Genomic DNA, 17,540 nt, shown 5'->3' with positions numbered 1-17,540 from the left:
ATCAATTCAAGGATATTCAGGATATGGAAGATTTTATTTAAAGAGCCCATTATAGACCAAAGTGTAAAGACACGGAGGTGCCTGTCCTGCAACTAGAGCTTAGACAGACCTGACTGCACATCTTCTCTGCACTCAGACAATATTAAGCACTGTCAGGGAACAAACAACCAGGTAAATGATACCTGGCTTTGTCCCCTACCACTTGAGTTTCAGAGGTAGACTCCATTTCAGCTTAGTCCATAAGGACGGAACTAGGGGATAGAGAGGCCTGGGACAGGCTATGGGATGACCCTGAAAGGAAGGAAGGAATTATTTTGGGGGTTATGAGACTCTTCTTGGATTGAGCTCTCTGCTTCTCTTACTGGTCCTGAGTGGGTACCCAAAACCTGGCAAAGTCCTTTAGATCATTCTACTCTTCTGCCCAGTTTGGAACAGGGGGGTCTCAGTAAAGGGGTGAGGAAGAGAGTAAGAGGCTGGATTGTAACTTCTGGCCCCCTCTCTGACCTCTAGTCAATGATAATGGATAGCAGAAATCCTCCCTAATCTGGTAGTCAGTGTCCTGACAAGCGATTACCCAGAGAAAGTTTAATGTGACTTGGTTAAGTTTAGGTGATTGATCTAAAAGAACATAACATTACTAGAGGACTTAAGGAGAATGGAAACTGGTATTTGGCTTACAGGTTAAATACCAAAGATAGCAGGAAACACAGCAGTCGGCTAGTGAGCCACAGGAGTGCAAAGTAATAGAGGAGGGGGTGCCTGACATTTGAGCTGTGCTGAGCAAATTACAGATGGTGAACAAGAGGGTCTGCAACATGTAAAGCTGCAGGATGCCCTGGGCATACTCATCCAGTAAGGCTCAATCTTTAAGAAACTCAGGGTGCTTGGGTGGCTTAGTTGGTTAAATGTCTGCCTTCATCGCAGGTCACAATCTCAGGGTTCTGGGATCAAGCCCCATTATCAGGCTCCCTGCTCAGTGGGTAGTCTGCTTCTCTGTCTTCCTCTGTTCCTTCCCCTGGCTCCTGCTCTCTTGCTCTCAAAATAAATAATTAAAATCTTAAAAAAAAAATCTTTAAGAAACTCTTCTAGGAGGGCTGAGAGAGCAAGGGTGCTCAGGCCTCCTGAGTGCAGCCCAAGCTAAGGGTGACTCTGCCTGAGTGCTGATGGTGCACAGTGGCACCTTTCCTTCTCCCTCTTATAGCAGTTAATGATTTTAGGCTGCTGCAGTCTCCAGATCAGGTTATGGAAATAAGGTTCAAAGTATCTCAAGGGAAAAAGGATTTTATACACAACCAGATACTAGTTTCTTGCGGAGAAGAAATCAGGAATTTTATCTGCCAAACTATACCATTTTTAAGCAAGTTGCCTTGTTCTTACTATAACTTACTGAGACCAATAGGAAGAACAATTTTAAGATTTACACCCTAAGAAATTTAGTGTTCCTCAATCACAATGACAGGAGAGGAGAGAAGAAATGTTTCTCTCCTCTTTGTTCAGGGCTGGTCACACCACATGCTGTCTTCTGCAGGGACTGCTTATGGAGTGCTGACCTAACACTGGAGGTAGGGTTTTTACTGCAGTAAACACATCATGTGGACAGAAGCGTGATCAAAAGGAATAGCAATTAAAGAAAACAACAGCCTCCCAAGTGCTAGAGGACTTCTAGTGCTGTGAAGACTCTAAGCTCTTTAATTCCTATTCTAAAAGGTTTTATTTATTTATTTATTTATTTATTTATTTATTTATTTATTTATTTATTTCTAAAAGGTTTTAAAGTATAAAGTTCTATATATAAACCAGAAGAATACGAGCTAAAGACAAAGTGAAAAGTATCTGGGCAATTGCTTCACACAACTGAAAAGATATTTCTCTTTTTCCTCTTGTATTTGATCCAAAGAATCAGCACCACCCAGCACTTACCTCCTTGTAAGTTTTGAAGTTAATTTACTAAAAAGATTAGTGGAGCCTCGGCTTCGAGTCTGTGACAACGGTGTGGCTTCATGGGACAGGCTGGGTGAGGCAGGCGGGCCATTATATGTGGCAGTCCGCCGCTCCCGGGGCTGGCCATGGAAAGTGCTGCGACTGGCAGTGCCCCGCGGGAAGCGGAGTCGGTCTGGGGTGGCTGCACTGCTGACACTGTGCGTTGAAGCAACTGGAGTCCTCGGATCAGGAATAGTGCTAGAAGGTCAGAACAGAATAGTCTCACATCTTTGTTCACAAAAGCCCAGCTTTGTGGCAAACACAGCACACAAAAATCTACAATCCCAATATACTTCTTATATACAGTAGAGAAAATCAGTTATAAATAAATCTCTAGACCCAAGAGGGTATTTTATAGGGCTCAGGACCAAAAGGCAAGCTAAATAGGAGGGTATCAAATAAACAGTATATAATGAAACACAATCTCATGGGGTTTAAGGGAGTAAGACATACATATTTTCAAGGACAAAATTAATGCAGGGAAATTCTAGGACAAAGGAACGGCTAACTCAAGCTTTTTCCCTTTGCTTTCTTCTCAAAGTGCTTACATGCAGAGAACCTTGCCAATATAAAAGAAATAAAGGCTATGCGGGTGAAATTGAAGAATAGGCAACTAAAAAGTTTTAAAGCACACAAACACAAACGGCATGTTTACTGTGAGATTCCACATGCTAAGAGCACCGTGGAGAGGAGGGGACTTCTTACACCTCTTGTAGTATGCAAAGGCATGAAGACACACAGATGACCGAGGACACCATGACACAGGATGCGCTTAACTAAAACCACACACAGGAAGGGTACTTTGTGCACAAGAGTAACGACCCGTGGACTATAAAATCCATAGCACAGCATGGAGCAGCGGCGGGCACACACGAGTCTCACGAGGAATGTGCAGTTGTCTTACACAGCCTTGCTGTTATCTCCTTCACTGTCTACTGGAGGTACCATCATCGTGGGGTGCCCAGAGGCTGACATGGACATCGACTTCTGATGTCTCAGCCGACAGGTGGAAGATGTGGCACAAACTGAGGCAGGGCTAGCTGCATAAGCGAACAGTTCTGTCAGGCTGGGAGGGGGTTTGGGTTCAGGCAGAGGCAGAAACAACAATATGATGGCGCAGTGACAAAAAGAGCGACCTGCTATTTAAAGCACATACCTTCCTCCCCAAACCATCTCATTTTTGCCTTAGAACAAAAATCTCTTAACCTTGTTTTGGGGATTCTGTAGCAATTACTAACCTGTAGCTGCTTTTTTTTCCAAACAGTATAAGATTTATTAGCTTTAAAGAAGAAAAATGACATCTTACTTGTTTGAATATTTATGTGAGGGGGCAATGTCTTCTAAGCTGTGTACAAAACAAAGCCTTTCCCGAAAGAGATGTCTCCGTTCAAACTGAAGTGGTCGAGTGAATCTATAACATGAGCACACCGTGCTTTCAACCTGTTCCCCAAGCACACAGACATATTTTAAATGGACTAGTAAAATAACAGGTATAGTAACTAGGTACTATTTATCAAAGTTCCTATGCTGTGTAAAGATAGATGAGAATCTTCCTATGCAAAGGACATTCACTTTATAAACAAGTCAAAATTCCTAAGGGATCAACACAGCCCCTTTTTTCAAGGCAGAAACTAGTAAGAGTAATTAACTGCTCACAGAGAAAAAGACTGATAGAACCCTCACCAGGACCACACTGTTCCTTAACTCCAGTTCAGTCATCCTGCCCCTGGAGTTCCAAAGAGGCAGTTTTTCTCCTTTGAGGTGAGAGGGATTCAGAACTCTGATCCTGCACACCAGTCTGCACACCCTCCCCAACTCTATCCCAGGGTCTCTCCACAGAGGGTCTTTCCTCCTCTCCCACATAGGCCTATACCATAGCATCTATCTTCATTGGTCTTCTGGCCTTCACTGCACACTTTCCAAACTGTCCACCATACAGATGTGAACTTCCCCAAAACAAACATGACTTGGTCACTCATCTGCTTATAGCCTTTCAAAAGCACGCTGAGTCTTCAGGGCCAAGTTCAAATCCCTCACCCTGGCATCCCAGTTGCACCCTTAGGCACCCACAGCCCAGGCCTACCTTCTACTGTTACCTCTGGGGACATGACTTTTGGGAGATCCTATGATACGCAATCCTTTGGTCATACATCAGGTCAAATGACTTTCACAGGAACTATTATCTGTGCCTGGAGAGCAGGCATCTTCTATTTTCATCACAACTTAACCCAGAGGTCACCCTTCTGCATGACGACTTCCCTGGTATCCTCTCTCATCAGCAGCTTATTATCCCCTTTTGTATTATATGCAACTGCTACTACACACCATTTTTATCAAGGGTATCACAGTAACCCTTTCCTGCTTGAGTGTCCCAAAGCATGGTGCTTAAAAAATGCTCTCCTAACTGAAAAGGTAAATTAATGAAATGAATCACTGGAGTTCTGACAGTCCTGATATGTGGGACAGAGGTGTCTATAATACACTGTTCAAGATCTGTTTGTATCTGTATCTTTGAGAATTTTGTCCTCTGATTTGGGAGAATGGCTCTAATATAGTCACAGAAAAATTGGAAACAAATGCCTATTTATAAAGATAAAAATAGACTGTGTTTTTGCCACTTGGCATCAACTCTTTACCTTGGAGTAATGACACCTGAATTCTGCTATGAGGGAAACAAGTTCCTCGGCTCTGGATGTCATGGACTCTACTCCAGAATTTCCCAGCCACTCTGGCCAGTGACAGACTTAGAGATGAGCACATGGCCGAAACTATACCAGCCTGAACCCAGAGATAGCCCCAGGGCTTCTGTCTGAAGAAAGCTGAGTGTGGGAAGATGCCAAATCTAATGCTGCTGAGCCCAACCAGGGAATCACTATAGAGGAAGTAGAATTGGGAGATGGACCTGATTCTATTCCTGCACTTTTTTGGTTATAGGAACTCAAAAATAATTTTTAAAAAAAGATCTTATTTACTTGAGAGAGAGAGAGAACGAACAAGCAGGGGGAGCAGCAGAGAGGGAGCAGGGAGCCCAAAATGGGGCTCGATCCCAGGACCCCGGGATCAAGACCTGAGCTGAAGAGAGATGTTTAACTGACTGAGCCACTCAGATGCCCCAAAGATACACTTAAAAAAAAGATTTATGTATTTATTTGAGATAGAGAGGGAGACAGTGTGCACACATGGGGAGAGGGCAGAAGGAGAGAGAGAGAATTTCTAGCAGACTCCCCATTGAATGCAGAGCCTGATGCAGGGTTCAATCTCACAACCCTGAGATCATAACCTGAGCCAAAAGCAAGAGTCAGTACTCAACTGACTGAGCCACACAGGTACCCCAAAGATGCCTTTTTTATTTTATTTTTTTAAAGATTTACTTATTTATTCATGAGACGGAGAGAGAGAGAGAGAGAGAGAGAGAGAGAGAGAGAGAAGAAGAAGCAGGCTCCTTGCAGGGAGCCCAAAGCAGGAATCGATCCCGGATCCCAGGATCATGACCTGAGTTGAAGGCAGGTGCCCAACCACTGAGCCACCCAGGCGTCCCATAACGATGATCTTTTTAATTTAAGCTTGTTTGGACTGGGTTTCTGTCACCTGCAACACAAGTCCTAACTGATTCAACTTTTTAATTTTTTTAGATTTTATATATTTGTCAGAGAGACAGAGAGGGAACAATCATAAACAGAGGCAGTGGCAAACAGAGGGAGAGGGAGAAGTAGGAGCAGGCTCCCTTTGGAGCAGGGAGCCTGATGTGGGGCTCGATCCAGGACCCTGGGATCATGCCCCGAGCCCAAGGCAGATGCTTCACCAACTGAGCCACCCAGGTGTCCCTAAACTCCTTTTAAAGATTAGTCAAGTGTAGTAGTGAGAAGCAGGGGGAAAATACCAGAACAAGCAGTGGTTTAACTAACTGAAGAAATGCTTGCTCGTCTATCTCATATATACAAACATAAAAACATACATACATATGCATACAACTTTATTTTTTAACAAGTTACAGATAAATACAATTGTCTTTTGTGCTCTCTATTCAAGGCAGGTCAAGGGTCAACATACTTTTTTTTTTTTTTTAAGATTTATTTATTTATTTATTCAGAGAGAGAGAGAGAGAGAGCGAGGCAGAGACACAGACAGAGGGAGAAGCAGGCTCCCTGCAGGAAGCCCGACGTGGGACTCAATCCCGGGTCTCCAGGATCACACCCTGGGCCACAGGGGGCACTAAACTGCTGCGCCACCAGGGCTGCCCAAGGGTCAACATACTTGAAGTCTCTGCCCAGCTGCTACCTTTTCTTGCTCAAATTAGGAGCTAGGATTATTGGGTGCATTAAAAGCAAGGGAAGAAGGGAAGATGGGGTTGTCTGGCTTCTTCCCTGGAGAATAGGAATGATCTCAAAGACTGAAGAAGGAAAGGGCTTTTTAGTCAGTATACAGAGCAAGAAGTTGCTTGATCTATTCCCCCCGAGGCACACGGCTCATTGGTTGGACCACGTAGGTAAGATCTACAAGGCATATAAGCATGGCAAGACCAGACAATCTGCAGCAAAAAGGTGACCCTCCTCAAACTTATAAACATTTATGAAAAGGAAGTAATAAATTGGTATTTTCATTATAAATTAAATTTTTTGACACATTAATCTTAAAGGTAATTAAATGAATCATTTTACACATTTAAACCCTATCACATCATGAATTTCAGAAAGCAAGCAACAAAACAGATGTGAGGGACGCCTGGGTGGCTCAGTGGTTGAGCATCTTTGCTTGGGGCGTGATCTCAGAGTCCCGGGATTGAGTCCACCACTGGGTTCCCTACGAGGAATCTGCTTCTCTCTCCCTCTCTACCTGTGTCTCTACCTTTCTCATGAATAAATAAATCTCAACAAAACAAAACAAGACACAGATATGAAATATAACCACCATTTTTAACACTTATCTGGTGGTAAATTTTTGTCCAGTTTTCACAGCAATCAACTTGATGACCTTTTAGAATATATAGCCTCATGTGATATTGGGGTTGTCTGTTGCAAACAATTTTTGAGACTTGTACAAATTTGAAATTCAACAGACATTTAGTGAGTTTATGGTTTCCTAAATCAAGACTATAAGCCTACCGCAGAAATCAAAAAACCCCACATGTGACTGGGCAAATGCAGAATTAAAAATATAACCTAAAAGATACATGTGGGAACTTTCTCTCCTGAATCCCTGTGCCTTGATACAGGACGAATGGATAAAAGGATAAAATAATAGAGCCATTTTACAATTTTAAAACTTTACCTAGAATATCAAATACCTAAAACTTCTTTGAAAATATTCTGTTGTGGGACTCCTGGGTGGATCAGCAGTTGAGCATCTGCCTTTGGCTCAGGGTGCGATCCTGGGGTCCTGGGATCGAGTCCCACATCAGGCTCCTTGCATGGAGCCTGCCTCTCCCTCTGCCTGCGTCTCTGCCTCTTTTGTGTCTCTCTCATGAATAAATAAAAAATCTTCAAAAAAAATTCTGTTGTGCATTATTATAACTGTATCACACTACTTCTTTGGGGGCCCTGAAATGAATACATGTTGAATAGTCTCCTATACATTTCTCATATGTAAGAGCAGGATACAGAGTCCATGTTATGTGTGTAGGTTACCAAATTAATTAAGTTGAGAAATCAGTGTAAATTAAGAAAATTCCTGATATTCATATCTGAATGGTCTGTCATAAATACTTTCATAAGCTAGTATACGTTGAGCACTATGTGCCTGCCTCTGTGCTAAGTTATTCAAGACTCATTGTAAGAACCTACATGACTGACAGAATCATACAACTAAAGATGTGGTTACATTTTCTCACTCTTTTTTTATACTGACTGTTCATCGTCGCTGGAACTAGGCCACTGACAGAGTCTGACATCAGAAGGGAGAATAATTACAGAGAATAATTACATCAGGAGACATAGCAGAAAATAAGCAGGACTTCGGTATACCTGGTGTCAAAACAATGGTCTAAGAAAACAGCTCACATATGCTCAAGCCAAAGCAAATGTCTGCCAAATCCTGTAATTTGTCCTTTAAACAACAAGGACTTCTTTATTTTCATACAGCAAGGCTGATAAAACAGAAAGAATGCACTGGTAAGAATCAATCCATAAAATTAATTTTAAAATGAAACAATGATGACATTATCAATGGGGAGAATTTAAAACATTACCCCATGCTCAAGGCAGGATTTAAAAGATAGCTGGAAAAGAGCTTGTTTAGGACATGTACAGCCTTTGGTTTAAACTTGCACAGCCTTTACTAGCTATGATCATGCTCATGTTAGAATTCTATAAACATAAACGTATATGAGAAAAAAAAGTCCCACATATTCATGGTCAAAAATGAAAATGAACATAATTCCTTCAGAAGTTAACAGGGATCCAGGCACCCTGTAGCACCTGCCAATATTTTACTCTAGGAGTCAGAGACCTATATGGGAAGAGAAGAAAGTAACTTTCTGCCTAAGAAGTCCTCTGTGCCCAAAGAAGGTGTAGTGCATCTAATTTATGACTCAGCATCTACTTTAAGGGTGAGAAAGTTGTCATATTTACTGTCCTAAATGAAAGTAAAAAATAGGACTAGTTTGGCACTCACACCTCCAATAATTTTCCACAGTTTTTCAATGAATTTGTATGATAGAAAAAGAAAATCTAAATGTTACACAAAATTTGGGCCCTGTCTTGTGTAGTTTGATGTTGAGACTACTGGTCTAAAGATAAGAACAAGACTTTCAAAAGCAAAGCATTTGCTTATTTAAAAAATGTATTTACTTGACAGAGAGAGAAGAAAAGAGAGCTCACAAGCAGGGGGAGCAACAGAGGGAAGGGGAGAAGCAGGGAGCCTGATGTGGGACTCGATCCCAGGACCCTGGGATCATGACCTGAGTTGAAGGCAGATGTTTAACTGACTGAGCCACCCAGGCGTCCCAGAAGCAAAGCATTTAAATGACTGAAACTAACAGAAGCAATGAGGCCTAGCTTGGGATAAGAAAGAGAACCCCAACAGGGAAGGTGTCTGCAGAGAGGACACACACAGGCAATTACTCCAAAGTACTTAGAGAATTCTTCAAACTATTTTTCCAAAGAGTGAAATCGAATATTGCAGGAAGGGAGAGTTAGAAGAGCATGTGCATACACATGAACACAAGGAAAGGAGCAGAGATTAGATCCTTTTTTTTTTTTTTTTTTAAGATTTTATTTATTTATCCATGACAGACACAGAGAGATGCAGAGACACAGGCAGAGGGAGAAGCAGGCTCCATGCAGGGAGCCCGATGTGGGACTTAATCCTGGGTCATGCCCTGGGCTGAAGGCGACGCTAAACCGCTGAGCCACCTGGGCTTTCCAGATCCTGGTCCAACAGCCTTTATTTTATTTTATTTTTTTTATTTTAAAGATTTTATTTATTTATTCATGATAGACATAGAGAGAGAGAGAGAGGCAGAGACATAGGCAGAGGCAGAAGCAGGCTCCACGCAGGGAGCCTGATGTGGGACTTGATCCCGGGACTCCAGGATCGCGCCCTGGGCCAAAGGCAGGCACCAAACTGCTGAGCCACCCAGGGATCCCCCTAACAGCCTTTTAAAGTCTGACTCTGTACTTAAGAGGATTGTATTTCCTAAAGGTCAAAAATAACCTGACAATAGTTTAGTAAATTAGAAGAATTTGCAAACAGAAGAAGAGTCATGAAACAACATTTACATTGGAAACTTTTTTTCTTTTTTAAGATTTAATTTATTTATTCATGAGAGATACAGAGAGAGAGGCAGAGACACAGGCAGAGGGAGAAGCAGGCTCCATGCAGGGAGCCCGATGTGGGACTTGATCCTGGGACGCTGGGGTCACGCCCTGGGCCAAAGGCAGAGGTTTAACCACTGAGCCACCAGGCACGCCAATATTGGAAACTTCTAATTGTCTTCTAGTGATATATATACACTATTAAATAACTTTGAACTAGAAGAAATTTGATATATTTGATACTGTAATAAAAGAAAAAAGAAACTTTACCAGAAAATAGACTACTATTAAAAAAATAAATATATCAGTCATTATTTGTACGCTATCTAGGAGTTGCCATACCATATTCAAGTTATTAACAGTTTTTAATCATAAGGAAAATACAATGTTAAAACAAGTACACATAGGAATCAGAAAAGAGAATACTGGAAGGTAAATATGTTTTAAAAGGCACTGAGTCATCAACACAATCTCATACAACAAGATTTTGGCTTCATGTCAATTCAAAGTTAAGTGGTCTGTGGAAGACGGAAACGATAAACAGCCTGGTTTTGAGGATGAAAGAGAAAAGAAGAATCTTTGCTTATAAGGCTGTCACAGAAGTTAGTGATCAAACATTTGACTAATGAGATCTAAAGGGAACAGAAACCATACAATGCATTTTCAGAAAGTAAATGTCAGAAAAAAAGAAAGAAACCATTTTGATGCAGACATGGGACTGTGACGAGACCAGACAATGTTCAAGTTAGGAGGCCAGTGGACAATGAAAGATGACGGTAATTTAGTTTATGGATTTCTATTCCAGAAATTTACTTGCTCATTGTGGCTTTACCTCACCCTTCCGAATTTATACACTACTCTTACGAAAAGAAAAAAGGAAAATCCACGGTTGCCTGAGAAATTTGTTCCATAGAGAATATATCTAACTACTCCACCAATCCCAACCTTTCTTCTCCCCCTGCAAACTACGGTCTTTGGCCCTACTTAATCCCACTTTTCCTACTCAACTTATCCACTTGGCCCCTTTGGTAAACTGCTGGCTTGTTACCAAAGGCTCACTCACCCTGCTCACATTGTCCTCCAGAGGCTTGGCTCCTTGGGCTCCACATTCTTATCCCTCCCCACTTTACCCTTTGTTCAACTTATTAATGTACACAAAATAATATCTACTTCCCCATTTGCTACTCTACAATTACACCACAGCTTAAGACGTGTCTCCTGTGGGAAAGCTCCCTGATTTAACTGAAACCTTTCAACCATCACACACATAGCCTGCCAGGAAGATAAGCTCTGGATAATGAGAGGAATTTAAATTCCAGTATATCACTAAAAATTTGCATTTAAATTTAACTTACCGTGAAAGAATACTTACCATTATTATCTGAATTTTGATTGTAAAAACTGAGAAGTAAACAACATGCTTCCATTTTGGGGGGAAAAAAAAACAAATTTTCTTGCAAACAGGTAAGATTTCATACCTGTTTTCTTTCCCATTCTGAATTACTGAATGTCTATCAGCTGTAGTTCTTTCACTGCAAACGTAAGTATTTCGCCGTGTCATTCCACCAGATGCTGTATTAGTCTATTAAAAAAAAGGGGGTGGAGAGTTTTTGTCTTAAACTATGTAGTAATAAGGAAAGTACAATGAGAAAAAAAGTTCATCTAAATACACATGAATACTGTAGTCTTTGAAAAACTGACACTAAGCTATCTGTAGTACTGGCTAAAAAATCACAAAAGGTGGTGGAGGTAACAGCCTCTGCCCTGTCTCTCCTGGCAGAAAGAATGAAACCTGGCTATGGTAGAATGACTCTAAAAAGCCGGCTATAATAATCCATAAAGTAATAACTCATAGATTACTTAAAACAAGATAAAGATCCACTGTTATTAAAAGCTGATGCTTTTAAAATAAAAAAAAATTTTAAAGAGTTTAGTTTATTCATGAAAGACACAGAGAGAGAGAGAGAGAGAGAGAGTTAGAGACATAGGCAGAGGGAGAAGCAGGCTCCCTGCAAGAAGCCTGATGCAGGGGATCCCTGGGTGGCGCAGCAGTTTGGCGCCTGCCTTTGGCCCAGGGCACGATCCTGGAGACCCGGGATCGAATCCCACATCGGGCTCCCGGTGCATGGAGCCTGCTTCTCCCTCTGCCTGTGTCTCTGCCTCTCTCTCTCTCTCTGTGTGACTATGATTAAAAAAAAAAAAAAAAAGAAGAAGCCTGATGCAGGACTTGATCCCGGATCCTGGGATCACGCCCTGAGCAGAAGGCAGACACTCAACCACTGAGCCACCCAGGCGTCCCTAAAATAAAGATTATTATTTTTTTTATTTATTATTTAAGATTTTATTTATTTATTCATGAGAGACAGAGAGAGAGAGAGAGAGAGAGAGAGGCAGAGGCAGAGGCAGAGGCAGAGGCAGAGGCAGAGGGAGAAGCAGGCTCCATGCAGGCAGCCCGATGCAGGACCCGATCCCGGGCCTATAGGATCATGCTCGGGGTTGAAGGCAGATGCTCAACCGCTGAGCCACCCAGGTGTCCCACCTAAAATAAAAATTAAAAAAGATCAGGGACGCTTGGGTGGTTTAGCGCTTGAGCGCCTGCCTTCGGCCCAGGGTATAATCCGGGAGTCCCAGGATCGGGTCCCCCATCGGGCTGCCTGCATGGAGCCTGCTTCTCCCTCTGCCTCTGTCTCTGCCTCTCTCTCTCTCTGTGTCTCTCATGAATAAGTAAATAAAATCTAAAAACAACGACAACAACAAAAAAAACAACTCTGTGTAATTTTCTATGGGGACTTGTGTTTTCATTTCTTTTGGATACATACCTAGGGATGAAATTGCTAGCTCATATGATAATTCAATGATTAATGTTTTGAGGCACTGCCAAACTTTCCCACACTGACTATACCATTTCCCATTCCTACCATATTTGAGAGTCCCTGTTTCTCCACATCCTTGCCAACATTTGTTATTTTCTGGTTTTTACTATAGCTCCTAGTGGGCATAAAATGGTAGCTCATCATGGCTTTGATTTTTATATATATATTTTAAAGATTTTATTTATTTATTCGAGAGAGAGAGAGAGAAGCAGAGACATAGGCAGAGGGAGTAGCAGGCTCCACACAAGGAGCCTGATGTGGGACTCAATCCCGGGACTCCGGGATCATGCCCTGTGCCAAAGACAGCCACTCAACCACTGAGCCACCCAGGCGTCCCTATTTAGCACATACATACATACATACATACATACATTTATTTATTTAAGATTTTATTTATATATTCATGACAGACACAGAGAGGCAGAGACACAGGCAGAGGGAGAAGCAGGCTCTGTGCAGGGAGCCTAATGTGGGACTCAATCCCAGGACTCCAGGATCACGCCCCGGGCCGAAGGCAGGCACCAAACCACTGGGCCATTCAGGGATCCCCCTATTTATTTAACACATCTTTAAACCGGACTGTTCGTAATTTTGTGGTTGAGTTGTAAGGGTTCTTTATATATTCTGGATGTTAAAACTTTACCAAATACATGATTTGAAAATATTTTCTCCTGTTCTGTAGGTTCTCTCTTTTTATATTCTTGGTAATATCCTTCGATGCACAAAAGTATCTAATTTTGATGTAGTGCAGTTTATCTTTTTTTCTTTTTGTTTTTCATGCTTTGGTGCCTTTTTTTTTTTTAAAGATTTTTTATTCATGAGAGAGATAGAGAGAGGGGCAGGGACACAGACAGAGAAGCAGGCTTCCTGCCAGGAACCCGGTGTGTGACTCCATACTGGAACTCCAGGATCATGTCCTGAGCTGAAGGCAAGACACTCAACCACTGAGCCACCCAGGCGTCCTGGTGTCATATTTCTGAATATGTGTAATGCAGGTTGTTCAGACTTAACCCGTGTCTTTTCTAATAGTTTTATAGTTTTAATTCTTAGGTTTAGATTTTTGTTTTTCATTTTAATTATTTTTTATTTGTATATTTACCTTGTATTTCTTTTTTTTTTTTTTTAAATGATAGTCACACACACAGAGAGAGAGAGAGAGAGAGAGAGAGGCAGAGACACAGGCAGAGGGAGAAGCAGGCTCCATGCACCGGGAGCCTGACGTGGGATTTGATCCCGGGTCCCCAGGATCGCGCCCTGGGCCAAAGGCACGCGCTAAACTGCTGCGCCACCCAGGGATCCTCTTACCTTGTATTTCTAATCCTTTTTTAAAAAAAAATTTTTAGGGGCAGCCCAGGTGGCTCAGTGGTTTGGCGCCGCCTTTAGCCCAGGGTGTGCCTTCTGGGCCGAAGGCAGACACTAAACCACTGAGCCACCCAGGGATCCCCTAAGAACAATTTTTAAACAAAGAAAAGCAGCCACTTTAATAAAACATGAGTAGACCATGTATAGGGAAATTCAAAATAGATGGAAGAAAATTTTAATAATGTTATTTTTCTAAGTAATCAGACATGGGTGACTGATAACGTTTGGGTTATATCTTCAAAAGGGAGATGTGTACATGAGTAGAATAACAAGGACAGAAAGCCAAGAAGGCATAGGAGATGGTCTTACCTTCCTCTCACAACTGTCAACAAAAGCTGGGGGCTGAACTTAAATTGTAGGGCTGTGATGTGACAACCTAAGTTTATGGCATTAAGAAGCCAAAATAAAAAATCTTCATACAGGGATTATACTCTGATAAAACACAAGGTCAGAGGATGGAGCAGACAAACCCCTTTGGGTTTATGAGGTCCTATCCCCAGAGCTGCACAAATAAAAACCTCCCAGGGTGCTCCTGGGTGGCTCAGCAGTTTAGCATGTCTTCAGCCCAGGGCGTGATCCTGGAGACCCGGGATGGAGTCCCACATCAGGCTCTCTGTGGGGAGCCTGCTTCTCCCTCTGCCTGTGTCTCTGCCTGCCTCTCTCTCTCTCATGAATAAATACAACCTTCAAAAAATAAAAAAATAAAAGCCTCCCAAAAAGGGCAGGAGAGCTTCTCCAGTCTCTAAATTGGGTTGAGGTAGAGGGAGGGCTGTGTCATGTTAACTTTGTAGGAAAAAAGTGTGATTACAGAATATTCCTAAAATTGCATGTTCTCTGCAAATACTATCTTAAATTATTTCAAGAGTGCTAAGAATAATTACTATATTAGGTCAAATAGAGCATATTTCAATTCACAGAAGTTCCTGAAACCAAGTAGACTGAATTTACTTTCAGAAATACTACCTACTTAAGGGAGAGATTTGTTAAGGATAGAGATTAAGAGATGTATACAGATCAGCAGTATAATTTTAGGCAATTACCTAACTTTTTTTCATTTTCTCTAACTTAAAATTTAGCTAATACACGCAAAGCACTTAGCACAGTCCCTGGCACACAGTAAGGACTCAGTCCAAAGTTCTTTATCGTAAGAACCCTCTGAAGATGCACACCACATCCCAGGCCCTCCGGCAATCAGACCTCCCAGTATCCTACATAGACTCTGTTAGGCTTCTGTCTGCACTGTTAACATTCAGCTTTACTTCCTGTTAGGCTATGAGGTATTTCAATTTCTCAGCATCTGATAAAACCTAAAGCTCAGCAGATGTTTGAAAGATCTGAACACTCATCTAGTGGGATGGGGCTCAGCAAGAAACAACTTCAAAACAGATATTGAAGGGGATCTCTATAGGTTGAGACTGGGCATGGTGGCCTAGTGGGGACAGCACTGCAGGTGGATAAGAACAAAGGAACAAAACATCCAGGCCACTGCAATCCTATAGCGTTAGGAATGCTCTATAGTTTAACAATACTTACACTAGGGACAGTAGAGCTTTTCTTGCGTTCAGGAATATCAGCCTTATTGGGATTACTTGCATTCCCAAGCATGGGGCTGGCTGGAGCAATTCCCTTTCCTCCAACAGCACTTCCACTTGATTTCCGAGAAGGAATTCCATCTTCTTTGAGGTCACTATCTGCAGTGCTGGTCTGACTCCTTTTCGGATATGCCACAACTGAAGGAATAGCTGGTCCAGCTAAAATAAAGAGTTTACTTTTTAAAAGTCAGAATATAGTTTTATATTTTATTCTGTGAAAATAAATACATTTTATATGATCCAAGATTGCTATCACTAAGAAAATACAAGACAGTAAAACACTGTAAAATGTCTCCCTATGCAATGAGTTCAATTGTGAAATTTCACTTACTTGTCCCTTTTTACTTGTTTTTATTTTTCTTTTAAGATTTTATTTAAAATAAAATGTCTATTTGTCTTTATTTATCTATGAGAGACACAGAGGGAAAAGAAGAGACAGAGGCAGAGGGAGAAGCAGGCTCCCTGTGGGGAGTCCTATGCGGGACTTGATCTCAGGACCCTGGGATCATGACCTGAGCCAAAAATTGATGTTCATCCAGTGAGCCACCCACGTGCCCCTCTTTCTACTTAAAGTTTTATGTTTTGTTTTTTATTTACTTTTATTTTTTTAAATATTTTATTTATTTATTCATAGAGACACACAGAGAGAGCGAGAGGCAGAGACACAGGCAGAGGGAGAAGCAGGCTCCATGCAGAGAGCCTGACATGGGACTCGATCCAGGATCTCCAGGATCACACCCTGGGCTGCAGGCGGCGCTAAACCGCTGTGTCACCAGGGCTGCCCTTGTTTTGTTTAGGGTTAGGGTTAGGGTTAGGGTCCCCCACTCAGCATAGTTCCCTTGAGATCTATACAAATAGTTGCACCTATCAATACTTTTTTCCTTTTTATTGTTGAGTAGTGTTCCATGGTGTAGCTGTCTCACATAGAAATGGGATTTTTAAAAAGATTGATTTTATTTATTTATTTATTTATTTATTTATTTATTTATTTATTTATTTATGATAGAGAAAGAGGCAGAGACACAGGAGGAGGAAGAAGCAGGCTCCATGCCAGGAGCCTGATGTGGGACTTGATCCCGGGACTCCAGGATCGCGCCCTGGGCCAAAGGCAGGCGCTAAACCGCTGAGCCACCCAGGGATCCCCAGAAATGGGATTTTTATGTAAACTTGGTAAATATGTCTTTTCTTCCATGGTTGTTAGTTTTTGGGGTTACAGTCAGAACAACCCTCACCAATCCAGGTTGTAAAGAAAAAGTAAATTATTTCATGTGTCAATATTTCCATATTGTTTATATTTATATCTTCATTTCAAATGGAATCCACCCTTAAGATGTGAGAAATGGATGCAAATATTTTTTTTCTGATAACTGCCATATGCCCCAATACCATGTATTTTATTTTTTTAAAGATTTTATTTATTTATTCATGAGAGACAGAGAAAGAGAGAGAGAGAGAGAGAGAAAGAGAGAGAGAGAGAGAGAGAGGCAGAGACATGGCAGAGGGAGAAGCAGACTCCATGCAGGGAGCTGATGGATGTGGGACCCGATCCCGGGATTCCAGGATCATGCCCTGGGCTGAAGGCAGGTGCTCAACCGCTGAGCCACCCAGGCATCCCCCAATACCATTTATTAATAAACCAGTGATTCTTTACTTTTTTTTTTTTTTACAAGACAAAAGAACTCTTTGAAAATCTAATGAAGATCACCCTTCCTAGAAAAATATGTACATAGGGGGTTCAACTCATGGGGCTCAAATTAAGAACCAACGAAAAAACTTTTAAGTTGTGATTCTACAGAAGCAGGCATATATTAACCTAGATTGGCATCTAGAAGTAGGAAACAAGGGGAGAGATGTGAAGAGGAGAAAGAATAAGCTAAAAGGTGGGCTGCAGGCTTGTTTACTTGGTATCATGTGGGTGTGCTTTATTTATTTTTTAAGATTTATTTATTTAATTCACGCGTCCCTAGTGGGTGTGCTTTAGA

At 41.7% G+C, this 17,540-nt stretch overlaps 1 protein-coding gene across 12 annotated transcripts in view; it reads right to left on the bottom strand.

The window, feature by feature from the left end:
• Nucleotides 1-17,540, bottom strand: part of MARK3 (microtubule affinity regulating kinase 3) — a 121,099-nt gene that overhangs the window by 6,586 nt on the left and 96,973 nt on the right. For 6 of the 12 annotated variants that reach the window (XM_038545820.1, XM_038545819.1, XM_038545817.1 and 3 more), the window contains 4 exons: nucleotides 15,500-15,717; nucleotides 11,210-11,313; nucleotides 2,885-3,046; nucleotides 1,921-2,178 (listed from right to left, as the gene is read on the bottom strand). In XM_038545820.1, the coding sequence (XP_038401748.1) occupies nucleotides 1,921-2,178; nucleotides 2,885-3,046; nucleotides 11,210-11,313; nucleotides 15,500-15,717 (742 nt within the window). The remainder of the gene's footprint in view (nucleotides 1-1,920; nucleotides 2,179-2,884; nucleotides 3,047-11,209; nucleotides 11,314-15,499; nucleotides 15,718-17,540) is intronic. The other 6 variants (XM_038545826.1, XM_038545825.1, XM_038545828.1 and 3 more) reach the window with 1 other exon arrangement.

This window comes from Canis lupus, chromosome 8, assembly GCF_011100685.1.
Source record: "Canis lupus familiaris isolate Mischka breed German Shepherd chromosome 8, alternate assembly UU_Cfam_GSD_1.0, whole genome shotgun sequence".
NCBI classification, from domain to species: Eukaryota; Metazoa; Chordata; class Mammalia; order Carnivora; family Canidae; genus Canis; species Canis lupus.
This window is presented reverse-complemented; position numbering and strand designations above follow the sequence as displayed.